This window comes from Myxocyprinus asiaticus, chromosome 3, assembly GCF_019703515.2.
Source record: "Myxocyprinus asiaticus isolate MX2 ecotype Aquarium Trade chromosome 3, UBuf_Myxa_2, whole genome shotgun sequence".
In the NCBI taxonomy this organism is placed as follows: Eukaryota; Metazoa; Chordata; class Actinopteri; order Cypriniformes; family Catostomidae; genus Myxocyprinus; species Myxocyprinus asiaticus.
The window spans coordinates 12,157,096-12,180,659 of NC_059346.1; the positions used below are offsets into that span (position 1 = coordinate 12,157,096).

General features: G+C 37.6%; 1 protein-coding gene across 11 annotated transcripts in view; it reads left to right on the top strand.

Moving 5' to 3' along the window:
• The first annotated feature begins 941 nt into the window (after positions 1–941).
• The window catches only part of LOC127420180 (autism susceptibility gene 2 protein-like), a 518,748-nt gene continuing 496,125 nt past the window's right edge, over positions 942–23,564 (top strand). For 6 of the 11 annotated variants that reach the window (XM_051662267.1, XM_051662237.1, XM_051662243.1 and 3 more), the window contains exon 1: positions 942–2,166. In XM_051662267.1, coding sequence (XP_051518227.1) covers positions 1,894–2,166 — 273 coding nt within the window. In that variant the 5' untranslated portion in view covers positions 942–1,893. The remainder of the gene's footprint in view (positions 2,167–23,564) is intronic. The other 5 variants (XM_051662297.1, XM_051662276.1, XM_051662286.1 and 2 more) reach the window with 1 other exon arrangement.

Genomic DNA, 23,564 nt, shown 5'->3' on the forward strand with positions numbered 1-23,564 from the left:
ATTCCATGCTCCCAACTTTGTGGGAACAGTTTGGGGACGGCCCCTTCCTGTTCCAACATGACTGCGCACCAGTGCACAAAGCAAGGTCCATAAAGACATGGATGAGCGAGTTTGGTGTGGAAGAACTTGACTGGCCTGCACAGAGTCCTGACCTCAACCCGATAGAGCACCTTTGGGATGAATTAGAGCGAAGACTGCGAGCCAGGCCTTCTCGTCCAACATCAGTGTCTGACCTCACAAATGCGCTTCTGGAAGAATGGTCAAAAATTCCCATAAACACACTCCTAAACCTTGTGGAAAGCCTTCCCAGAAGAGTTGAAGCTGTTATAGCTGCAAAGGGTGGGCCGACGTCATATAAAACCCTATGGATTAAGAATGGGATGTCACTTAAGTTCATATGCGTCTAAAGGCAGATGAGCGAATACTTTTGGCAATATAGTGTAGATAGATAGACTGGATGGATGGATGGATGGAAACAGACAAAGGATGTATGGATGGATGGAAACAGACAGACAGACAGATGGACGGATAGATAGATAGATAAACCTTTGTTGAGCTTCATACATAAATAAATAATAATTCTGGATAATTTCCCTATGAAGAAGCAAGCAAATAGGTTAAAGGTCATTAGAATGTATAATTGTGTACTAGTCCTTTTTAGGAAGAGGATGCACATGCGCCAGTTGTTTTCTGTGTGCTGTAATGGGTAGAGGGTTTAGGCTACTGTGACAGATTATGGGCTTTTGAAGCAGCCTACACTGATGCGCATTTGTCCGCTGACAAGCTCACTATCTGCTCCTTCTCCCCACCCGCAGACAGGCTGACGTCACAGACAAGAAACACCCCCGACCGCTAGAAAAACACCATACACATGACATGCCACGAAAAAGAAGTTCCTCGGAGTAATTTTGCGGCATATAATAAAGCAGCTCACTTCCTTTGGCAATCGCAGAAGTGGCGGAAGTACGTCAATTCGCTAGATTCCGATCATTTAGAGTTCGCAGCTGTGCGATTTCTGATGAGCAAGAAAAGAAAGACGAAAAGAGGAGATTCGAATCATCTGTCTCTTTAAAGCCACTTAGAGAAGCTTTGCATATTCTGAAAAAGACACCGACGTCTTTCCCCTCAGCCGCAGCGCACGCGCGCACGGCCAGTGTTCAGGAATGGATACGTTCAACATACTCTCCGCTGGATAAGCAACTCTTTCCCTTGTTGGATATTAGATGTTTTGGTGGATTGCGTGCTGAGGAATCGTTTGGGAAATAACAGTTCTTTCCGGTTGACGAGGACTTAGAAGCGGACCTTGTTGTCTCGGAATGGTTTCATGGTGTATCTTCATGGTTGCCTGACAGGAGACGCGTAGTAAATACTGCGTGAATTACTCGCCTACGTTCTTCTCTTTAAATTGTTTGGCAAACACGCGGATATTTTCCGGATCCTTATTTTTTGTTTCTGACACAGTGGGTCACGAATTGGGTTGAAGAAGAAAAGCAGGGCCAGCGACATGAACCCTCCGCGCGGTCTGCAGTATGCAGACATTGATGTTGTTTTATACGGTTGCAACAAAGTTGCCTCGCGAGTGGAATTCACACTACTGTAATTAAACAGCCATTTTGCACCTGTTTAAATGAAGCGGAGCGCTTCGATCTTGTAACACCGTGTTTCGACACGGGCTTTGGATTAAATACTCGCCTCAACCTGCATGGATCAGTTGAAAATTTGTTTGTTTATCATATTACGGAGCTTATCATCCAAGGTCACACTGTAAACTGTTTACCTATTCTATTCAGTGTCTACGGGCGTGTTTTATTGATTTGTGAGGAATCGATTGGTTTTTAACGTGATCGAGTGTGATAATTTTTTTGAGGGAAGGGCATCACACCGATTTTTAAAATGGAAGGGAAAGTGAAGCAGAGTCGCAGATCCCGTTCGCAGCGGGAGAGGGGACGGAAACGGGAGGCGGGCGCCGGGGAAGCCCGCAATCAGAGCCCCTCGTCTGGTTCCGAACGGGAGCGAAGTCCCGGTAAAAAGGCTCCTCGGCGTTCGACATCCACGAGCAGAGCCCCACGACCCCCCAGACGGAAGAGACGTGAATCGAGTTCTCAGGAGGAGGATATTATTGATGGATTTGCTATTGCCAGTTTCGCCAGTTTGGAGCGTCTCGAGGTAAGCCATGGCTTCGGCCGTTTAAATATTCCGAACACGTCTGATCCTCTATGGCCGCGGCGACCGTTCAAGTTTTTTTTTTACAGGATTGTGAACGCTGGCGATGATATAACAGCTTCTGAGTTTGATAAACAGGTGTTTCGTTTTGTCACAATGTTGCATTCTTGACATTCCATCGCTAGTCAGCGTTTATGACGCTACAAAGTGCTACTACCCATTGTGACGTAATAGAATTTGTGGCTTCTACTGTTATAACTAGCTTTTGAGTAATGTTTTGAGATGCAACTGCTGCGGAAAAGTGTGTCAGTATTGTTTGACAGGTCACTTCGAGGAATACTGTGCATCATTCTTAAGGCTTTGTTTACTGACAAGTTTGAATCACAAGAGAATCAATTTCCACTTGAGGCTGTCCACCGTCAGAAAAAGTGCAGAAATGATTTGTGACATATCAGGGAAGTTGTGGTTTTTATGGTTTTGGGGCTCACTTTGTATCTAGGGTAAATGTCACTTAAAATCTGTTGACATGAATAGGTAATGCAACTTTGAGATGAGCCCTGCCAGGACTGCAGTGTTGTTTTGGCCACACATAGATAAATAAGCAGAAATTACCAGCATTATATTTCTGTATGTTGTGTGACTATCAGTCAGGATAATTGTGTCATCAAGTGGTGAGTTTAAACTTGTTTTTATTAATAGAGAAGCAAACAGGGTCAAGTGAAAGGCATAGGTGTTATGCAAACAGCCATGACAGAGTATTGTGTATTCAGCTGATGAGGGTGTGTGTGTGTGTGTGTGTGTGCTTGCATTCATGACAAATGACATTGGCCTAACATGACCGGTGAACTGTAAAACAGGGCTCAGCCACATAAACGCAGAGATATACTTCTACGCTGACTGTTAAAACATTGGTCATAGTACTACTTGAGATCAAAAGCTTTATTGAATTCGTGTTATGAGTGTATAAATTAGTTGGTTTGTGTTGTTTTAAACTTAATGATCACTAGTAACTGCTAACTGAGTTGAGCTTTCTCTGCTTTGTGGATTTATTTCAGGCTATAAGGTGCAGTTGACCCTTATAATGAGATTGTTGTCCGCTAACTATTAGCTTGCTTACGTTTTGGTAAACAGGGTCATTTTTGACAACAACAAAGGGTGAAGATCTGAGTTCTAGAGACCTAAGTTAATTTACTTAACATGTTTGCATTTGGTAGAGGCTTTTTATCGAAAGTGACATTTTATCAGTATGTGTGTTCCTGGAAGTCAACCCTGTGATCTTGGTGTTACAAGCACCATGCTTTACCAGTTAAGAGTGTATATGAATTTCCAGAGTTCAAACAGCACATCACTTCATAAGTATTTAGAGGATGCTTAAGTTGAATGATTCTTTCAAGAATCCACCCACATAAGTGCCATAATGCAGGCCACTGCAGATAAATCCAGCTTTCTTTGAAATTGTACTTCTTTTGGATGTCTTGTGAACTGTTATTTGAGTAGAGCTTTTCTCAGTCGATAAAGAAACCAATCCATCAAATGCATTTGTTTACTTTTTGTTTATTTGCTTTGAATAAGCTTACCTGAATGTATCTTTAGGGAAGTGATTAAAATGTTAGTGGGATGTGATGCTGTGCTGAAGCTTTGAGATGCATTTTAGAAAAATTACATAATGCCTCACAGCTCTTTAAGTTCCTCTGTGTAATGAAGTACTTAATTGATAAGAATACTGCGGTTATCCCCCCCCCCCATGAGAAAGAGGAAGCGTGCATGTGTGTGTGGCTGAGCTGGGTATAGGATGTAAATCCTCTTTGCTGAGCCAGTTGATCCTTATAGTTATATATTTCTGCTGGTTTAATGTTACATGTTGGAAAAAAATGTAATCGCATAATTTTTCATAGTTAATCGCGATTTAATATCAGATTTTGGAAGTGCTGAAATTTGACTATATATATACAGTACTTATTTTCCTGTCAAAATATATATTTTTTTCTTCTTAGGAAGGAAAACAAAATTGAACAATAATGCATTATTAACATTTTCCAAACAAAGCCTTCTACAGTATAAAGGCAAGGGATGTGCTACAGTGGTCGACTAATCGACCAATAACTGACTAGTCAGATAGTGGGGTCGACTGCCAACATTTATGTTTTTAGTGGTGGTGATTTAAATGGGAGACACAATTCTCAAATTAATCGAGAGACTTCTTGGAGAGTGTTTTTGCATGATTATAGCTTGCTCTGCTTAAAAGTGAATAATAGTCAGCACAGTAAATCCCTTTGCAAGAAATTTCGTCTCTTAAAGCTTTTAAGTTTAGTCCGTTTATGCAACGCTCCTGTTACAGCTATCAAAGAGCTCTGTGTCAACAACACATTACAAGACGATCACTGTCAACTGTTAAATTCACTCTCCTGTGAGTCATGTTTCCGTATTTGTGTGGTGCTGAAGAGAGATCAAAGTCTTTTGCTGATTCTTTCTGACACCGCTTAAATAAATAGTTTCAGTTAGAAAGGTTAAACTGTTTGATGTGGTGAACTAGATATGTAAATGCATCATTATCTTGCAGTTCTGCACATTTGAATGGGCAGCAAGGATCGCCATGAGACTCCCAAGCTCTCTGTTAACATTGAAGCATGTCATTCTGTGTTAAGGATGCAGATAAGCAGTTTTGTGCCATTCTTTATTGGAGCCTTTCTCATTTCTTTGATAGTTTTGTGGAATAAGAGGTTATAGTAATTTATCCTTTTTATTGTTGAATATCCGTTAGTTACCATGTTGAAGTGCTGTGATTAGCATTCATATATTCCTCTGAAACATGTCTGATTGAGGTCACGTGACCATAACAGAGCCTAATTATACATTAGAATCCTTAACACCAACTAGTCGACTAGTTGTTCAAACAACTGGCTGACTAGTTGATTATAAAAATTGGTAGTTTTACACATCTCTAATAAAGACAGAAACAGAAATGCACAAAATAGCACCAATGCAAGTAACATTAAACATTTCCCAAAGACTAAGTGGGAGGTTGACTACTTAAAAGAACTAGTCCCCAACGATCCTTTATCAGTGCCATATACTGTGTTTGGCTTTTAGGTAAAAGTTAAGATATTACATGCTTCTTTGGTAAAGTTCTGACTCATAGGGACACAAAGTATTTTATTTTTGTCACAAGTCTCATCTAGGTTTGTTTTGTAAGAGGTCCTTTCTTCATTACTTGATTTTTGGCACAGAATCGCTGTTGTGTTTTTGGTGTATACATCAGTGTAATGTCCCCGCCGGACACATCACAAAGGTTCCGCCCTATTCCAAACATTGTTTAGAACTTGCACGGAGCTGAATAAAATGTCAGAATATTAGTTGAAAGAAATGAATGCGTTAAACATTTTTTTATTAATCACAAACCCTAACGTGTTAATTTTGACAGCTCTAATAGTTTTACATGGTATGTGAATACCTTTTAGGGGATATTAGTATTTTACCCACCTTTTAGTGCAGAGTACTGTCATTTTAAAAAGAACGTTATTAACCATTCTTTTATTTTGTTCTAACCAGTAACCTTTTGGAAAGGAGGCTGCGGAACCTCTGAACCAGAATGAAAAAAAAAGTTTTTGCTCAGAACGAACAGAAATGAAAAACAATGAGATTTTAGTCCCTGGTGTCAGAGCGCTCGCGCACATACACTTTCATTAAGACTGTGCCAGCAATGAAGAAATAATGTGTATCTGCTGCTAACCACATCAGGTCATAATGTTCACAACGCACATGCAAACTTGCTTCTACAATGCAAGGGTGTTTTAGGTGGTGTTGTGCGCTATGCAGTTGCTAAGGTGTACAGAGTGGTTTTTAGTGGATTGCTATGTGGTTGCAAGGGTGTTATGGGTGGTTCAAGTCAATATCTATGATATTCAGGTCTCTAGGAATGGTTCATGTCCCTCCTTCTTTGTTATTTTAGGTATTCTTTAATGTCCGCCGGGAAATAAATCAAAAGTCTGATGACTTAGAAATGTATTAGCACCCCTCTCTTCAACAACCACATCACTTTCAAATGTCTGTTTGAGGTTTCATTCGTGCCCGTGGCACAAATGGTGGAGAACTAGTTACATGCTAAAGTTTAATACTAAGTTAGGGGTTTGTTCTGAGCAATTGGAATAGTGATGTTTGCCTTTGCAAGAACAGTGCAAAAGGGTTGAATACTGTATATTTTGTGGTGAGCTACATGAATGTAATGAAGCCAATAATTTGAAGTGGTTTACATGCATTCTTTTGGTTGCATTCATGCCTTAGTCAAAATATTCAGTCAACAAACCTGTACGTATGATTAAGAACTTTTTCATAGAAATGATTCATCACCACCCTGAAACAGACAGCAAAACCACAACGACAACTCAGATAACCAAATGCCCTGAAAATGAAAGTCAAAACAACATGTCGGAAACAAGCATAAGGCAAACACTTTTATGGCGTCAAAGGGAAATACACGAGTCAAAATCACTCACACACAAATTATGGCGGAAATAACAAAAAAACGTATACACAAATTCAATGTGTAAGCATTTAACAGTAATTGTTTTTGTTGAATGAGAAACTTAGACTGGGGAAACTCTGCCTGTTTGAAAAGAAAACACTCTATTAGCCTACTTAATGAGCCACTTATGACTCCTCTCAAATTCTCCTCCATTATTTTTATTGCAATTTTCAGAGGAGTGCTATTGCTAGTCTTTCGTTTTTTAGTCTTCCCTGAACAGTTTCTCTGCCAGCGGGTGCCTCATGAAAAAAACTAATTGCTGGAAAATAGTGAAAGTGGAAAATAAGGTGAATTGGTAAAAGGTGTAAAAGCAGGCCTTGAACATGTTTATTGTTTATTGTTTACCGTTTATTGTCTTTTACCAAACATTGTGTTGATTGATGTCAAAGAGAGATTTCAAACAATAAACATCATGACTTCACTGAAATCTTCTTTTAAATGGCATTTTGGGCCAAAGTGTTCATTATCTTTCACTTACCGTCACTTTTGTTTTCTAATCCTTTTTCTTCACCTTTATCTTAATCTCCCACATTCTCTCTCCCTTATGGGGTTATAAAGGGACAACATGCAGAGGTCACATAATCACTGTCAAATGCCCCACAACATTTCTCCTACCTTCTGTCTGAGACACTCAATAGGGGTATATTTAGAACAGTTATCAATAGATTAGACACCTTTAGTGCAGCTAATTTGCAAGTGTGGACACCAGTTTGGTGGAGTGATTATCTCTCTGTAAACCAACGTTTTGTAAGAGAGAAAGAGTACAACAAAAGACATATACTAGCATTGAGAAAGATATTAAGAATAGCAGAAGAACTAGAGCTTTGATAATTAAGTTTACATTCTCATATGCTTAAAGTCAACATGAAATCAAACTTGAGCCTTTTTACATTCTTAATACGCATTCCTGATCTTACTGTTTTATATCCTTTTACACTAGAATATGGTTTGTGAATGCAGCTTCATGTTGACATTGAAGAACTAATCATCAAACCGGAGTTGTCACATTCCAGTTCAAATTATATTAAAAGGCACTTCCCAAAAATTCCTTAGCTTCCATTATGGCATCATCAGCCTCTCCTTCATTCTAACTCCTCTGCCTTAAAATGTGATCAGCATCAGGCCAGCACAGCGTGCAACTGTGACCACTGAATAAAACAGTTTTGTGCATCTTTAAATCCTAGAGAGTGAGGTCAAAACAATTCATAAAACCAATGGAGTACGAATTGAAAGAAAATTAAGATCTGCACTATAAAAAGAAACAGCGGAAACCCAAATTGAGAAAAAAAAAAAAAAAAATTAGTACTTGTTGCCAAATCTCGCAAGAGAAACAAGCAACCTGGTCTGGAAAAACGGGCCCAAAATAAACCACTTGCCTTAAAATAAACAATAAATTTTTTTCCCTGTGTGGTGGATTGATCGGCATAGAAATCATAACAAGCAGTTAATTAACAGTTAAGTATAATTCTATTTACAGATCTGCTTCTCAGTCAAAACCCGGCAGCATGAAATCTGTATTAATGCATCATATCTAACAATAATTCAGTGAAGACTTGGAAACAACTGAGAAATGTACTTTTTTACCTCTAGTAACATTTTCCTTGTATCTGGATTAACCATGCATGTATACTGTAGGGATGTGCCCGAAGCTGAATACCTTATTCGGAAAGGCATGAATAATGACTTTAAAATGAATAACGGATTCATCCAAATAATATAAAAAATATTCATATGACTGATTATCCAAAAAGCATAAGGATAAAGCAAAAGTTTAAATAAACATATCCAAAATTACAACGGATTTATGAATCTGTGCAGCCAATATTTCTAAAGTGTAAACCTTATGAATGAAAATGCGCACTTTGTGATTTCAGATCAGATGGGCTAAAGATTCTATCCGAATACAGAGACAGATACAGATAATTTTGTCATATGTACAGATACAAATAGAGATAATGGCTTTGCTGCACACCTAGTATACTGTATGTAATAATTATAGATAGTTGTTAAAAAGGTCTTCATTCAGAGAATGCGACATCCACCATGGGCAGTTAGGCAAAGAAATGTGTGACGCAGCAGTTTCCCTCAGGATCAAAGCACATTTTTCTTTTCTTTTTTTTTTTTTTTTTTGGGCAACATGAAGTGGTGTGGTTCCAAAAATGTATTGTGATAGACGCTTTGGCCTTTGGTTTCATGAAAAAATTATCGGAACAAAATTAACCGGTTATAACCGGTTACCAGCATTTAAAAATAACGTTTTCACTCCAGAACAGTTGAAAAGCACTTTGTTCCAGTTTTCGGTTATGTTCTGCTAAAGATTTCATTCGTTTTCAGTTTTCATTCCTTGAACCGTTTTTAGTCCTTGTCTGACACTGTAATATGTTATGCTGCCGTGTGTCTTAGAGCATGTTTTCTTTATAAATGACGCTTGCTGTGAAAGCAATTAGCGTAACAGTAGTCGACAAGCTCCTGCTCTGAACGTGAGATAGCTGCCTCGGCTCCATGGGGAAAAGATTTTATGGTCTGACTAATACTAACAATAATTGCTGAGAGTGCTATTCCCACATTGAAATAAGATATGGAGATGGGAGAGGTTCTCAGAGGCCTGTCTCTTGTTCTCACACACTCCCCCTCTCTCTATCTCTCTCTCACTCTCCCTCCCATCTGTGTTATTCCACTGGATAAACATTAGAATCAGCAGTTAATGGCCCGTTATCAGGAAACATTGCTTTAGAAAGAGAGACTGGCACTTTTGTTCCACTTTTTGTTGCATTGATGTGATACATGAAATGTTTTTTGGTGAAATTGTGTTTCTTTTGGATTCGTGTTATATCAAATCGCAATTAATTACAAAGAATTCTGTTGGCTCTCAAGGGAGTTTGACAAAGAGACAAAACCGAGTGTGTGTTTATGATTTGTGTATAAGTGTTCCTGAGGAAAACATTATCAAGTGCAGTTGGGCTGAGATTCGTGGCACTATAATTACCATGCTGGCAAGGCAGCACTGTATTGATATTCCTCACACTCTTATAAGGAGTTGCTTCTAAATCCCTAACTCTTACGAAAATTTCTACAATTATTTTAGCCCGAATGGTTTAGGAAAGGGTACATTTGTATATAATTTTAGTCTTACTGTAGGTGCTATCTGTTTGTTTTTTGTTTGTTCAAAATAAATACTTTTTAAGAATGTAAAATTTAAATTCACACGAATGCGTTTTGTTGCGTCAGTCCGCACTATTTTTTTTTTTTACGTTTTTCTATGTAAACATGCGTTAGACATCTTTGACCATCTCACTGTTTTTCAGCATCTTTCACATGAGTGTCGCATTTTTGAAATGTCATGTCAAGTTAAAAGAACTTCAACTTTTAAAAAGGTGTCTCGAGACACCTGCCTACTGTTCCATTTGTTGTGCTGCGTCTAGCTTTTTTTAAATGTCCGAACGGCCCATAGCGTGTTCAACATTAAAAAAGTAATCAATGGTGATGATTTCATTGTAATATTAGCATATATCTTTTTCTTTCTTACATTTATTTGCATAGTAAATTGTGATTGGTCTTCTTTTTTTTTTTTTTTTGCATTCAATATGTGCTGCATCACGCTATGTGTTGATTCTCAAACACAGCTCACAGAAAACAAGATATGTGCTGAATTATCGTAACAGCAAAGCACATCTGATGCAGCGTTGCATTTAAACAGAACCAAAGCCTTAATCCTAGGTTGCCTTCAACTTTACCACTATTCTTTTGCTGCCTTGCAAGCACTGCTATTTCCTTGAGAAAATGCAAATTTAGTTGCTACAGTAGACATGTACTCTGTTCCCAGGATACATACATGTAAGATAAAGTCTTCTAAGAAAAACATCTAAGATTACTTTCAAATGTCTGTTTGCGAGAAACAGTGATACCGTGATATACAGTATAATGCATTTGTTCACGCAACATTTCCTTTTGTAACCTTTTAAGATTTAATCTGGATCTTGATTAGCTATGTGTTAGCAGAAAAAGTCATCAGACCCATTGATAGATATTACTCTCTCTCCCATTGGATCTGATTACTGTATTGAAAGATTTGCTCCAAATCGGAGCTGGTTAATTTATGTATACAGCTCATTTGTATGGGATGATGATGCCCTTTGTCGGTTCAGAATAACACGTTGTGTGCACAAACGACAAACCAAATTAGTCAGCATTAGCATCTTTACACAGAAGTCAAGCAACCACACTGCCCTTTCTCCTTGGACCATCCCGGTTGCTTGGTTAAATGGCAATTATTAAGAGCATATTAGAACAAATTAAAAGCATATGGCAATAGTAGGGCAGACTGGGGAGTGTAACACATGGGAGTGTTGTAAAACAATGCAATGTGTCTCAAACTTCAATATAATATTTCCATAGTTATCTGCTACAAATTGAATTTGTTTAAAAATCTACTACTTTTACCTAATTTGTGTAAACTAGTGTTAAATGCAAGAAGTGCTGGTGTTATACCTTACCACACAAACTGGGTTGGGTGTAAGACTAATAGAAGACATCCAGTAGAAATGGGCCCTGTAGAAGTACTTTGGAAAGTAGTGTTACAGTCCACAAATCATTGTTGCAATGATTTTGCCGATACCGATAACTAAAGTGGTGGAAAAGGCCGATAACTGATTAATCTGATGATAGTTTTTAAAACTGATTCATAGATTGTTAGTCTGCGCAGACATAGAGGACAGAGTACAAAATAAATAAAATCTCAGATGTAGTTTTTTCCCCCAACCAATAATAATCAGAAATGCTCCGTTACAATGCTCTATTTTTAATATTGCTTTATATAGACTATATAGTATTATTATTATTATTCACAATGTATTGGAGACATGATGTATGTGGTGATGAGGGATGTTTCCCCTCATCAAAGGGGACGTTTCCCCTCATCAAAGGCATTTTTTTAAAAACGTAATTATCAAAGGAACATGGAGGAATAAAAAAACAACCTATCAGCAACTATCGGCATAGATTTTGCTGATAACGTAGTTCCAAAAAGCAACTATCGGCACCGATTAATTGGTAAAACCGATATATCGGTCTACATATAGTTTTGTCTGTGTGCTCTACACAGCGAGTATTTTATTAATAAAGGAGTCACAGTGGCTACCATTTCTGTATTAGTGACATTTTGTTCTTTTGAACACATGGGATGGAAGCTTTATTCACACATTTGTATTAAAACATAGCTAATGAAATTCTTTGTTTTGTTTTGACATGTAGAAGAGCTTGTGTGAAATGATATATTTCAGGTTAAACATCAGAACCTGCTGATTCAGATGAAAACAGTTTTAACATCCGTTAACATGATCGCAAATTAAATTATAAACCAGATGTGAATTTGTACTTTCTTACCTTACTTTGTGCGAAATTCTATATAATACTTTTACACAGAGTCTTACAACTTCAACTGTTTCCTCATTAAGATGGTGGTCATGTTTGATATTGATATCACCCCTGTAGCCAAGTTGTAATTAAACTGCTGGTGTTACATCACTTCCCAGTCTCTCTCACTCTTCAAAGTCTCTATATAGAAGTGTTTAAATGTTCAGGCACTGCTCTGCTTGAGCAGTCACAGCAGCTCTGCAGATGCCAGTGCCTCACTCTGTATTCTAGCTTACAGCTTAATGACTTCCTGCCAGGGCTAAAGTATGTGCTCACTTCATAAATCCCCCCCCCCCCTCCCCATTTTGGCCCTAACCTCCCCTCTCACGCACCACTCAGGTGCTGATGAGACCGTTCCCCTTCTGCATAATCATGTTTCCTCTAACATGAGCCAAAAACAGCCAGAAAGCCAGAGCTGCTTTTCTCCAGAATACTCTGCAGAACACATCCCTCCTGATTCCACAAGTTTTAAATGGTTAAGTGGGAAGAAAGGCTTAATTTCAGGGATGGAAGAAATTCTAGAACCATTACAAATGCACCACAGCATTCTGGAATTTTATTACATTCTAGTCATAAAAACGTGGCCCAGGATTCTAGACCAATGTTGCTGTTGAAGAAAAGCTGTGTTGGAGATGGAGATGTCAATATTCTTGAAGAGAACTGTTGTGTGTTCTAGAAATGATTATCGTCAGAAATTGTGTGCAGTTCTGGGTTGGGACTCTGTTGCCTAGTAAATATCATGGAGCATTCTAAAATATTTAAAAGCAGTTTCACAGATCTGAAATGAACATCCTTGAACAGGATTGTTGCTGTGTTGCTCTAGAATATGGTTATTGTCTGATGGTGAAGTTCTTGATTGGGACCGTTATCTTTAAAAAGTATGTGTCTCATCTGGGTCTCGTCTTTTTTTTTCTTCTGGAAAACCAATAAAAATCGGTTAACAGAATAAATAATCATATTGTAATGCCTATTTTTGAAAAATCTAGTCAGTGAAATAAATACTTAATAAATTAAAAGTACTTCCTCTTATATAATTTTCTCCTTATTTAGAACTTGACAAACAGTCAAAGTTTTAAATTAACCTTAGCATAATACTCACATGCTAAAAATTTCACTGGCATAAAATGTATTAATATTTATTATGCCACATTTCAGTCTGGCATGTTGTTGACTAATATTATTATAAACTTTACTCAAGAAACTCAAGATCAGCAAAAAACAAACAAAGAAAATATTAAATAATTTTTGTAAAAAAAAATACACAACAGAAAAATGCGTCTTGCGGAAATTGATTTAAAATATATTTATAAACTCTTGCAAAAAAAAAAAGGACAGAATTAATGCAGAGTGCATCTTTTGGCTTTCATAATATTCTTTAGCATGCTTCTTTTTGAGGTGATAAAACAGATTGTTTGTATTACCGCAAGTGATTATCGTCGTGTGACACAGTTTGCAGATTCAATTTTTCTAATCTGTGTTGGCTTTTGTGAACCTACACCACAGATGTCACACCTGTTTTAACAACAAGCTCCCCTGCATTTTCTTGACTTTTCTATTGATCATATCAGCAATAATTCATCAAATGATGAAGTACAGATGTGCGGTGTAGTCAAGTGCACCTCGGCCTGTTAAAGAGATGATTCAGGTGTCTGGATCACAGTGACGCTGTAATGGCAGAGTGTGTCAGATCATGGTGAACTTCTGCATCCTCTTCTATAGAGCGGTCAGAATTGGCCTGCAAAATTAGAATTGTAGAGAATCAGCAACGATTATGTGGGCACGTTTGCGGCGTTGCCTGATCTGCATAATTCCTTTAGTGAATCTGGCATTAAACCAGCGTGTGCAAATTTTACCGGCAGCATTGCCCACTCAAGCCTGGTTTCAGTCTGATGTGAAGCGTGCCCTCTGATAGGTAAGCTCACACACATGGATATTTACATATCGCGATATACACATTATAGCAAAATCTCTATCGATGACAGGGCTGCCCATAAGGGGTGAAAAGGGGACAGCTTTCAGGGGCCCAGCCACTGAGGGGGGGCCCAAGAGAGATAGATCAACAACCCCGATAGTGCTACGATGTCCGGAGATCGCTTGCGCATTGTCCATGACAAAAACAGGCACTCCAACATATAACGGCACGCCTCAGCCAGAATGAGGGGGGCCCATTAGATATAAGTTTTCAGGGGCCCAGTCGGGAGTTTGGTAGGGTGTGATCGATGGACACTTTATATCATCGCCATGATATATATCGTCATATCGCCCAGCCCTAGTCTGAAGTGACCATTTTAGAACTTGATTATTGCTGATTCAGTATTTCTTTGTGCTCTAGAACATGCTTATTTGTCTTATACTGTAGGACGTTCATGCTTGGCCCAGTTGCCTTGGAAATACTATGGAGTGTATTAGAGCTTGGTTGATTTTGTGGACATTTTTGTACCATTACATGCTGTGGAGCTTGTTTTCTTACCATGGTGAAAGAGCGTTTAGGCCAGGGTATACTTAGTTTTTCAGTGTTCCAGATCGGATCGCACTTTCGGCCACTTCTTTTAAGTGTACTCTTTAGACCACGAGTGAATATGAATGCGTTAAACGCATGCGCACTACGACTGCTTTGCGGTACTCTTTTAGTACAGTCGACATCAGGCGTATGCTCCGATGACAGTTCATGTGTTGAGAAAATGTGGGCCGCATGCGGACAGTCCGCATATACTGTGGTGATGACGAAATTTGCTTCATGCATACTGTGCACATTCAGATCAGAAACACGGACAACCGAAGTATACTTTGGCCTTTAGTTTCGGAACAGCTGCTACAGTATGTTGATGCTGTTGGTTTTAGATTGAGCAACAGAGAGAGTGAGAGACTCTCACAGTCTGGATGCATTAATGCTTTAAATAGCACATTGCTACACACACACACACCCACTGCTGCCACAGCACATGAGTGACACTGTGCTGGAAATAAAAGAAAAACACTCTTGTCTGTGGGAGGGACTCAGTTGTGCTTCTTGACTGCCGTCAGTTCTCACTATATTCCAGTTGTTACTGGAAAATTGTCTTTTCCTGGCTGTCAGATGTTGTGACTCTTGTGATGTGACAACATATGACAGCAGTGATGGATGCTGATCTGTCACACCTCATGAAGGCAATATCATGAATTCCTCTTCGAGTGAAAGGGGTTATATCGTATGTCTATCCTTTTTCCCTGAAGGATACTTATAATGCGAGTCAAGTCATTGTAATTTAGTTTTATATGGATATTTTCCATCCTATCTCTGACCCTTAGACATATTTTAAACAATTACAACTCGTACATCATACAAATAAATGTGTGGCCATACGTTCAGCAACACTTCCAAAACATTCAACCTTCTGTCAACGAATTCACAGTGCGATCAGTCTGTTTTCAGATTGTCAGTAAGAGTGGTCATATAAAGCTACATAACACATTTTTGGTGCAAGAAATCTTGACTAACATTATTATATTTTTACATTTTGTGTGTGTGTGTGTGTGTAACAGTCAACAGCATTCTATAGAGCTTGCACCTTGTGTTGCATGTAAACCAGTCTTTTTTTTCTTACTGTTCCTTTAACACTTACTCTGTGAATGCTCTCTATTTTGATTGGTTATCCTCTTTGCATGTGACATGAGTAACAGTGCTGAGACATCATAACCATGACATGTTTTGTTTTTAATACATTGTCTTTCTGAACTGGGTTTTAATTTCTGAAAGTGTGTTTTCATTGTATATCAAACTCATTATTTTTTAAGACCATCAAAATTACATTTTTTATGTTATGACCACTTAACCACCTTCCTTTAGTTCAGTGGAGGTTTAACCATTAAATATCCATTATGTATTTCCTTTTGTCATTGTAGCTGATTGATATTTCTAGAATTGTCCGTTTCTTTTCTCTCTAGGATACAATAAGGACCACCTCGGTTAGGTCTTAAGAGCTTTTCACTTGTCTTTTCATGCAGCTCATGTGAGACAGGCAGGGTGCCTTGGGCAGTTTTATTCTGTACGTCTCAGTGTGCTTTTCCAGAACTGGCACATCTTCTGGCTGTTTATTGGTTTTGTAATGGGATCCATGTCAGGAATTTTTGGCAGACAAAGAGTAAATGAGCTAACACACATTTGGACCCCACAGGCTAAATAAGAGGCATTGTTTAGTGCAGAAAGCACAATACTGTTACTGTTTCAATGCCATTGCTTTAACGCATCAGAGGAAGAGGGGGAGAGAGAGAGAGAGCAAACAAAGCTTTGATCAAAATAAAAGCTAATTGTGTGATTTCCTGTCCTGAAGCCTTTGGAAGCATAAGATACATCTTTTTTGTTCCTGAAATCACAGGGATTATCATCCCAGGCTGTTATGTTGTGGCATACAACACAGTTTTATTTGTTGGTCTGCATTCCATAAAGGGTGGGGGGTAGTTAAGCACCAGGCTTGCAATAATCCCTCCAAAACCCTGCTGCCACATGGGTGTGGTACGTGTGCACACTTACCACAAAGCTATAAAATGCCTTTGTCCTTTGTAATCTTCCTAGAAATTTTCTAGACCGTTGGTTTTCGAGTGCCGTTGGCAGAAATGTGGTTCTTTAGCTTGTGTTCCAAGGTGATTACCACATTGTGGGCATTCTGAAAATGTCCACGTCTAGTAATCACTTTGCTGTCGAATTCTCCAGGCAGTCCTTTGGATGGAGAGTCAAGTTTGGGCTCAATGTCACTTGTAGCAAGTTCTAAAGTGTCCATAACTGGGTTTTAATTGGGAATCCGGCCTAAAGTATTTATCATAGGCAAGATAAGATTTATTTTTAATTTTAATTGTATTGTAATCTTAATGGAATAGTTCACTCAAGAGTGCTTGAAAGTTAAATGTTAGCTGTGGTGTATGCGCGCTGTCTGCAGTGGTTCCTGCTGAACTCTATGAAAGTATGAACAAGTACCGGTATTTTGATAGTGAATGCAAAACGATCTGGTTTCACTTTGATTGAACATTTCTGGAATATAGCAAACAAGTAAGGATTACTTTAATGATGCTATTTTCTCCATTTGGCCTCAGTCACCATTGTTTTTCATATCATCTCTTTCTCTATTCATTGAAAGTGAACGGTAAACCTTTGTGTTCCACACACACACACATACACAAACACACACACAAAAAAGTAATATGAGTTTGGAACAAAGTAAATGATGTAGGGTGAGTAAATGATGACCATTTTCATATTTGGGTGATTTAACATTTTAATTAGATCTTACTTCTTGCAGGACTTAAGCAGGTAACTCTTGGGATTGTTTTTTGTATTCATCTAATGCAGTACATATGCATTATTGCTGTAATTTTCTCTCTATCTGTCTCTCTCCAATCAGCTCAAGTGTGTAGTGTTTATGTACTGTATGTGATGGCACTTAAAAACATCTTGTTAAAGTTAATCAGTTTGTTAGCAGACTGCTAAAAACACCTGGTCTTGACTATGCCTTGCTATCTTAGCATCTCGGTGCATAAGCATTAGGAATGTACATACAACTGTATTTAATGATAAACACTGTGGTATCACTGGTATTAAGAAGCTTGAATCTGTGGTAGTAGGTTACTATGACACCGCTACAGGCTAATGTGCAACACTAAGTTAACATAGAACCGTCTGTTGAAGTGTTTCTTTCTCGTTTTACTTAATATTTGAGAATATGAACTTGCTGAATCCTTTGACCATCATTTTATGCACTTTTGTTAACAGTCAGATATGTGCTTTGCAATAAATAATCACTAAAACATGGTGCTGATTGGTGTATATTGATAAAAATCAGATGTCTTGTAGATTTTTTCCCCCAACCTGAAATAATACCCTTAAAATGTTTATATAATTGGTAATATTGACTATTTCAGCGAAAAATTACAATTTAGTTTCTCAGCCCTGTTGAAAGCCCTAACACAAACACACACACACACACAAACAAACCTAGTCATTTTGTCTACGACTGAAAACCTTTCAGGAAGTCAAACTTGACACGGATTTATTTCAAAAGGCAAAGTGCTGTGTGGTACAAAACAAGGCAGCAGGGACAGTAATGTTGAAAACACAGACACCACATTGTGCAGGGTACAAGGTAGTACAGTTGTAGCAAGGGCTGAACGATTATTTGAAATAAAATCAAAATTGCAATATGACGTAGTGTGATTATCAAATGGCAAAGGCTCCAAATTAACTAAAGAAACAGTCTGCATCTGCTGCTCGCTGACCTTACTATATGTGCGCAGTTCTGTTCTCTGTAGTGTATTAAAAATTCTCAAAGCACACGTGAGGCTAAAGAGCCGAGCGGTTTAAATTTACACCATTCTAGATTCGCTTATTGCACATTTGTGTAGTTCCAAATATGCTTGGCTGCTAAAAGTTACTATCCAACTCTAAAGTAACCTTATAACACTGGATTTTTGTGGACAAAAGAGTGGATAAAAGCATTTCTCTGCATTAAAATGCCATTGTCAACTCTGCTACAAACACTAAAATATGTGTACCACCAAAATAAAATCTTCCACCAAAATAAAGGCCCACATATAGCTATGTCACATGCAGAAAATATTACATAAATATGCTACTGTTTTATTATAATAATAATAATAATAATAAATGTAGTTGTTGTTGTTATTATACAAAAAATATATATATTTCCATAATTTGTTTACCTAATAATAACTTATTATAAAATTAATAAAAGTAGGCTGAAGCCCTATCACAAAATGACAAAAATAGGTACACAGTGAACAGATAAAAGGTTAATATGTTGTGAATCTGTTTTTTCCCCATCTATGTTTCACTGTATTTTTTTATGTATTTGACTCAAGTGTGAAAACCCTTTCTTGAACAGTATTTCTATTGGAAGTAGAGCATGGTTGCTTGTGACACCTCTTACTAGGTTTTTTTTATTTTTTATGGTAATAATCATATTACAGTTCAAATCAAAATCGCAATATTTTTTTAAATAATTGCAGTTAGACATTTTGCAAATGTAAATGTGCACACTGAAGTGACAGTTCAGACTTGCATGAGAATGGAAGTATTCACAGTATTACAACTATTCTGTTGGGAAACTTTACAAGTATCTGTTGGTTTTGGTTAGGATTGCTTTAAATGTTTTCTGAAGAGCAGCGTTTGGAATTAATAATGACCACAGTGCGAGAGATGTGCAATTATCTTCTGCCCTAGAACTTTACATCTTGGCAAGGGATGGAAAATGGCAGCCAATCACTTGATAATGCCCTGTAGTTGTTTTTGTGATTGTTCTTTAGCAGAGATAAGCTAGATCAGTGTTTCCCAACTTTTTTTCTGCCATGGCACATTTTTTCCACATAAAAAATACTGCAGCATGAAAAACATTTTCCGGGAATATTTGTTATTTTTTTTTAAAGAATAAGCTAAACGCACCAGTTCCAGTGATTTTTAGAGATTCAAGTGTAGCAAATTAACTCACAATTGAGCAGAATTAGCTGCAAAAAGGGTATTTAGGTGTGGCTTGCTTCTGTGTCACAAATTGGTTAAATTTTATTAACTGATTAGTTCAGTGACCCCTTCTGGAGATGTCATGAGGTGGCGACAAATGAGCATCTTATGTGCTATGAGTGAGTCATTGAATCATTGTGAGCCATTCATGACCGAAATTTACCAAGAGACTTTATAGTGTTTAAGCATTAAAAGAACAAAGCAGATCTATAATTTTCCTTCAGTTTGAGCATAATTTTCATCCAAAAAGGCTACATTAATAATCTAATAATAGTGAGTTTCAATAACGTTAATAACCAGTAACGTTCTCCTACATTAAAACTTGCATGACTACAAATCTACCGACATCAGTAGAATGTTTAATTATTATAAACACAAAGCAGATCTACCGTATCATTTTCCTACAGATTTAAACTGCTGGGCATGACTTTTATCATAAATGACGATGACAGTAATATCCTAATAATAATAATAATTTTGAGTTTCAATAATGTTCTTTCATCATTGTAAAGCGCTTTTCACATGAGTTGAGTCGAGGCGTCAACGCCCCATTCAACACCAGCGTCAAGCACCACATTGCCCTTCACGACAAGTGTTGTAGAGGGCATCACAGAGGGGCGATTTTACGAGTTTGCTGTGCAAGTAAGCAGGAGGTGTGCACAATAAACATTGAAAACATGTATTTGGAAGAGAGAGAGAAAAAAAACTGGCAGTTGCTTTGATAGCAGAAAGTAATAAAAGGGCTCGTTTATGTTTAGGTCTAAGCATTTTCTTGGTGAATTTAAATTAGTTCAATAACGGGGGTCTCTGTCTGAGACTCGGAAATGAAAAGGTAATATTTAATTAAAAGAAATTATGACATTCACTATCTCTTCAAAAATGTGGACAGTTTTTAAATATTTCTTGTTTCTTTGTACTCTCAAAGACATTATTTGTGAAGCAAAGACGACATACTTCGATGTAAAGTGGCGTCACTTCATAGGCTTCAGTATGTACTGCAGCACAGATGCGAATCATGTTAAAGCCCCTTAACGTGTATAAATATCAGTCATGTTTGCACATTAATCATAGTTCTTCACAGTCACAAAAGTGACCGATTATGGTTTCAAAATGGCGAATTTCGGCGAAAGGTAAGGAGTTTGCATCCCTGAATTTATTTTTTTATTTTTTATTTATGCATTTATTCATTTTGTGGAATTTGATCATTTTCCACGGCACACCTGACATTCTTTCACAGCACTCTAGTGTGCCGCGGCACAGTGGTTGTGAAACACTGAGCTAGATGATGATCATTTAGCGGAAAACAATTCACATTTATCAGAATTATCAGCTTTAACTGGTTATTCAACTTGGCAACCGGGACAGTGTATACACACACACACACACACACACACTGAAAGTCTTTCCTTTACTTTTACTGAGTTAATGATATTTGCCGTCCCCTAACCATAAAGCTACCCCCTAAATTTCAACCTCACACAATTTTTTTCAAATCTACAAGCTCTTGAGTTTTGCAACACTTTTACCTTCATAGAAATCTAACAGATGCTTTAGACTGATCTGCAGAGCCATGTGGAAGAACTGAGAATGCTGCTTAAACAGTCCTTGCATGGAAAAGTTTAACCTCAATAGTAGTTGATGTCGTTAAATACAATGTAAATGTAACTATGACATATAAAGGCTTAACTAAAGTGATTGTGACCTCCTCCGTAACACCTTTGGACCCAGTGCAGCCAAAAAAGAAAAATGTCCTTCAGAAAAATTTAGAAAAAGTATCTCATAACTACTACTTCGCCATTACACGACTCAATCACTGGCGAGTAAAAATCTGAACATGTACAAGCCAGTGGCAAATATCACCCTTTATTTTTTTATTTTTTTGCATAGCATAAAATTTGGCTGCAAATGCGAGCAATTTAATTGCATTGTAGATGACTGGTTTAGACAGTCACATGCCCTCAGAACTAGGTCATCTGTGGTCCCAGTCAAGCATTAGATGACCTTTCCCTGTATGCACCCTCCTCCTGTACTGAATTAATTCAGCACTTCTCTTCAGCAGAACTCCATCAGTATTCAGAAAAACACTAGGATGACTCCATGCTTGTGTATTCACCCTTGTAATGCATGTTTGGGAATGACAAAGATAAAAGGACACGACAGAAAACAAACCAACAAGCTTCGGCGCAGAGGACGTCTGAGCAATCTGTGGGGCACCACCGAGGAACACACAAGGATAGTTCTCTAAATAGCATTTAGTGTTGTTTTACGGCTGCTCGCAAGCCTAAGGAAAACAGTGAGCAAGGAAATCTATGCATCAGTAGATTCAAATCTGTTTAATGCCTAGAAGGCATTCTAGACCTGTACGCTACAGAGGCTTTTTGTTCTGCTGTTTTTCCTTTTTTATATCTCCACAGTGTCTTGCATTACATGCACGGCTTGATAACATTAAGATGCCAGTTTTTTTTTTTTTTTGTTTGTTTTTTTTTTTTTTGCTGCATTCACTGCAGAAATCTCTAATGCATAATGATAGATTGTTGTTTTGGCAACTGAGGTCAGAGTTCTTTCTTTCTTCCTTTTCCCTATACAAACAGAGCAATGCCAAAGCATGACGCCTCTCCTTTCTGCAAAAAAAAAAAAAAAAAAGCAGAGCCTGATTTTCTGGTCTTAGATGGTCTCTCAGCTCTCCTCTCTGCTGTAGGGCTGAAACGATTAGTCGACGTTATCGACAACGTCGACAGTAAAAAATTGTCGACAAAAATTTTCATTGTTGAATAGTCGTTTGATCTCATTTAACGTAACATGAGATCACATTAAACTCTAATGATGACGCTCGAGAGCAGCACTGCAGTACACGTCTGACTGGGGAGAGGAAGAATTACACAGCTCACAGTACAGATGCACTCTAAACTTTCCAAAAAGCTTCAGGTGATGTAGATCGCAAAGTATGAGGGAATTATAATGCAAAAATACAAAATGAGTAAATACAGATGCACTCTCGTTGTGGAATAAGTGGAGCCAGAGCCGCAGCTGATGCTCCACTGAAGCAAAACTTGCTTGTTTTCCAATATAAATATCTAAAACTCCTTTTAAAAGAACGTACATTTTCTTCAGCAGCTATAATGCAGAAGAAAAATTGTTATCTGAGAATGTTGAATATAATATTAAAAATAAAAATATTTTAAAATATCTAAAAATCCTTTAAAAAAAGATGCATTCACCTGAGCAGCAGCATATAAGATATTTAGACTTGCTTTTAGAGAATAGATCTTGAATATAAGTATATTTTGTCTTTACTGCACTCGCAGAAGTATAACCAAGTGAAACAAATACACTTATATACAAAATACATTATATTTAAGATATATTCTCTTAAAGCAAATCTAAATATCTTATATGTTGCTTCTCAAGTAAATGTATCTTGTTTTAAGGATTTTTAGACAATTTTAAATGGAAAACAAGACAAAAACACTTGATAACAATAGGATTTTTTTGCAATGAATTGCTTTTCTGAATTAAACGTAAAGTTTTTTTTCCCTTTAATTCAGTGAATGTTATTTAGAAGTATTTTTAAAAGATGATTTTGTCCTCTTTATTGTTAGTAAGCTCGTTTAATACAACCTTTTAAGTTGGGGCACAAGCTGATTTTCAAACCGGGATGGGCGTTTCTAAACTATCCAATGAAAGTAGGGAATCTCAATGGTTTGAAAATGCCCACTGATTAGGAAAAGCCCATTATTGTTCTGCAGAGATATAAGTCTCCAGCTGGGAGACCAGCTAGACAAGCCTAAACCATCTAATACTGTCAAACCAGCTTAGGTTGGTTTAAAAATGTTATTGTATTTTTTCAGCAGGACTCTCCTCTTGTGGACAACATAAATGAAATTGTCACTCTATTTATTTATTCATTTATTTATTGTTGTTCTGTGCTTGACTGAAAAAAGCAATTTGTCCATTGCATATACT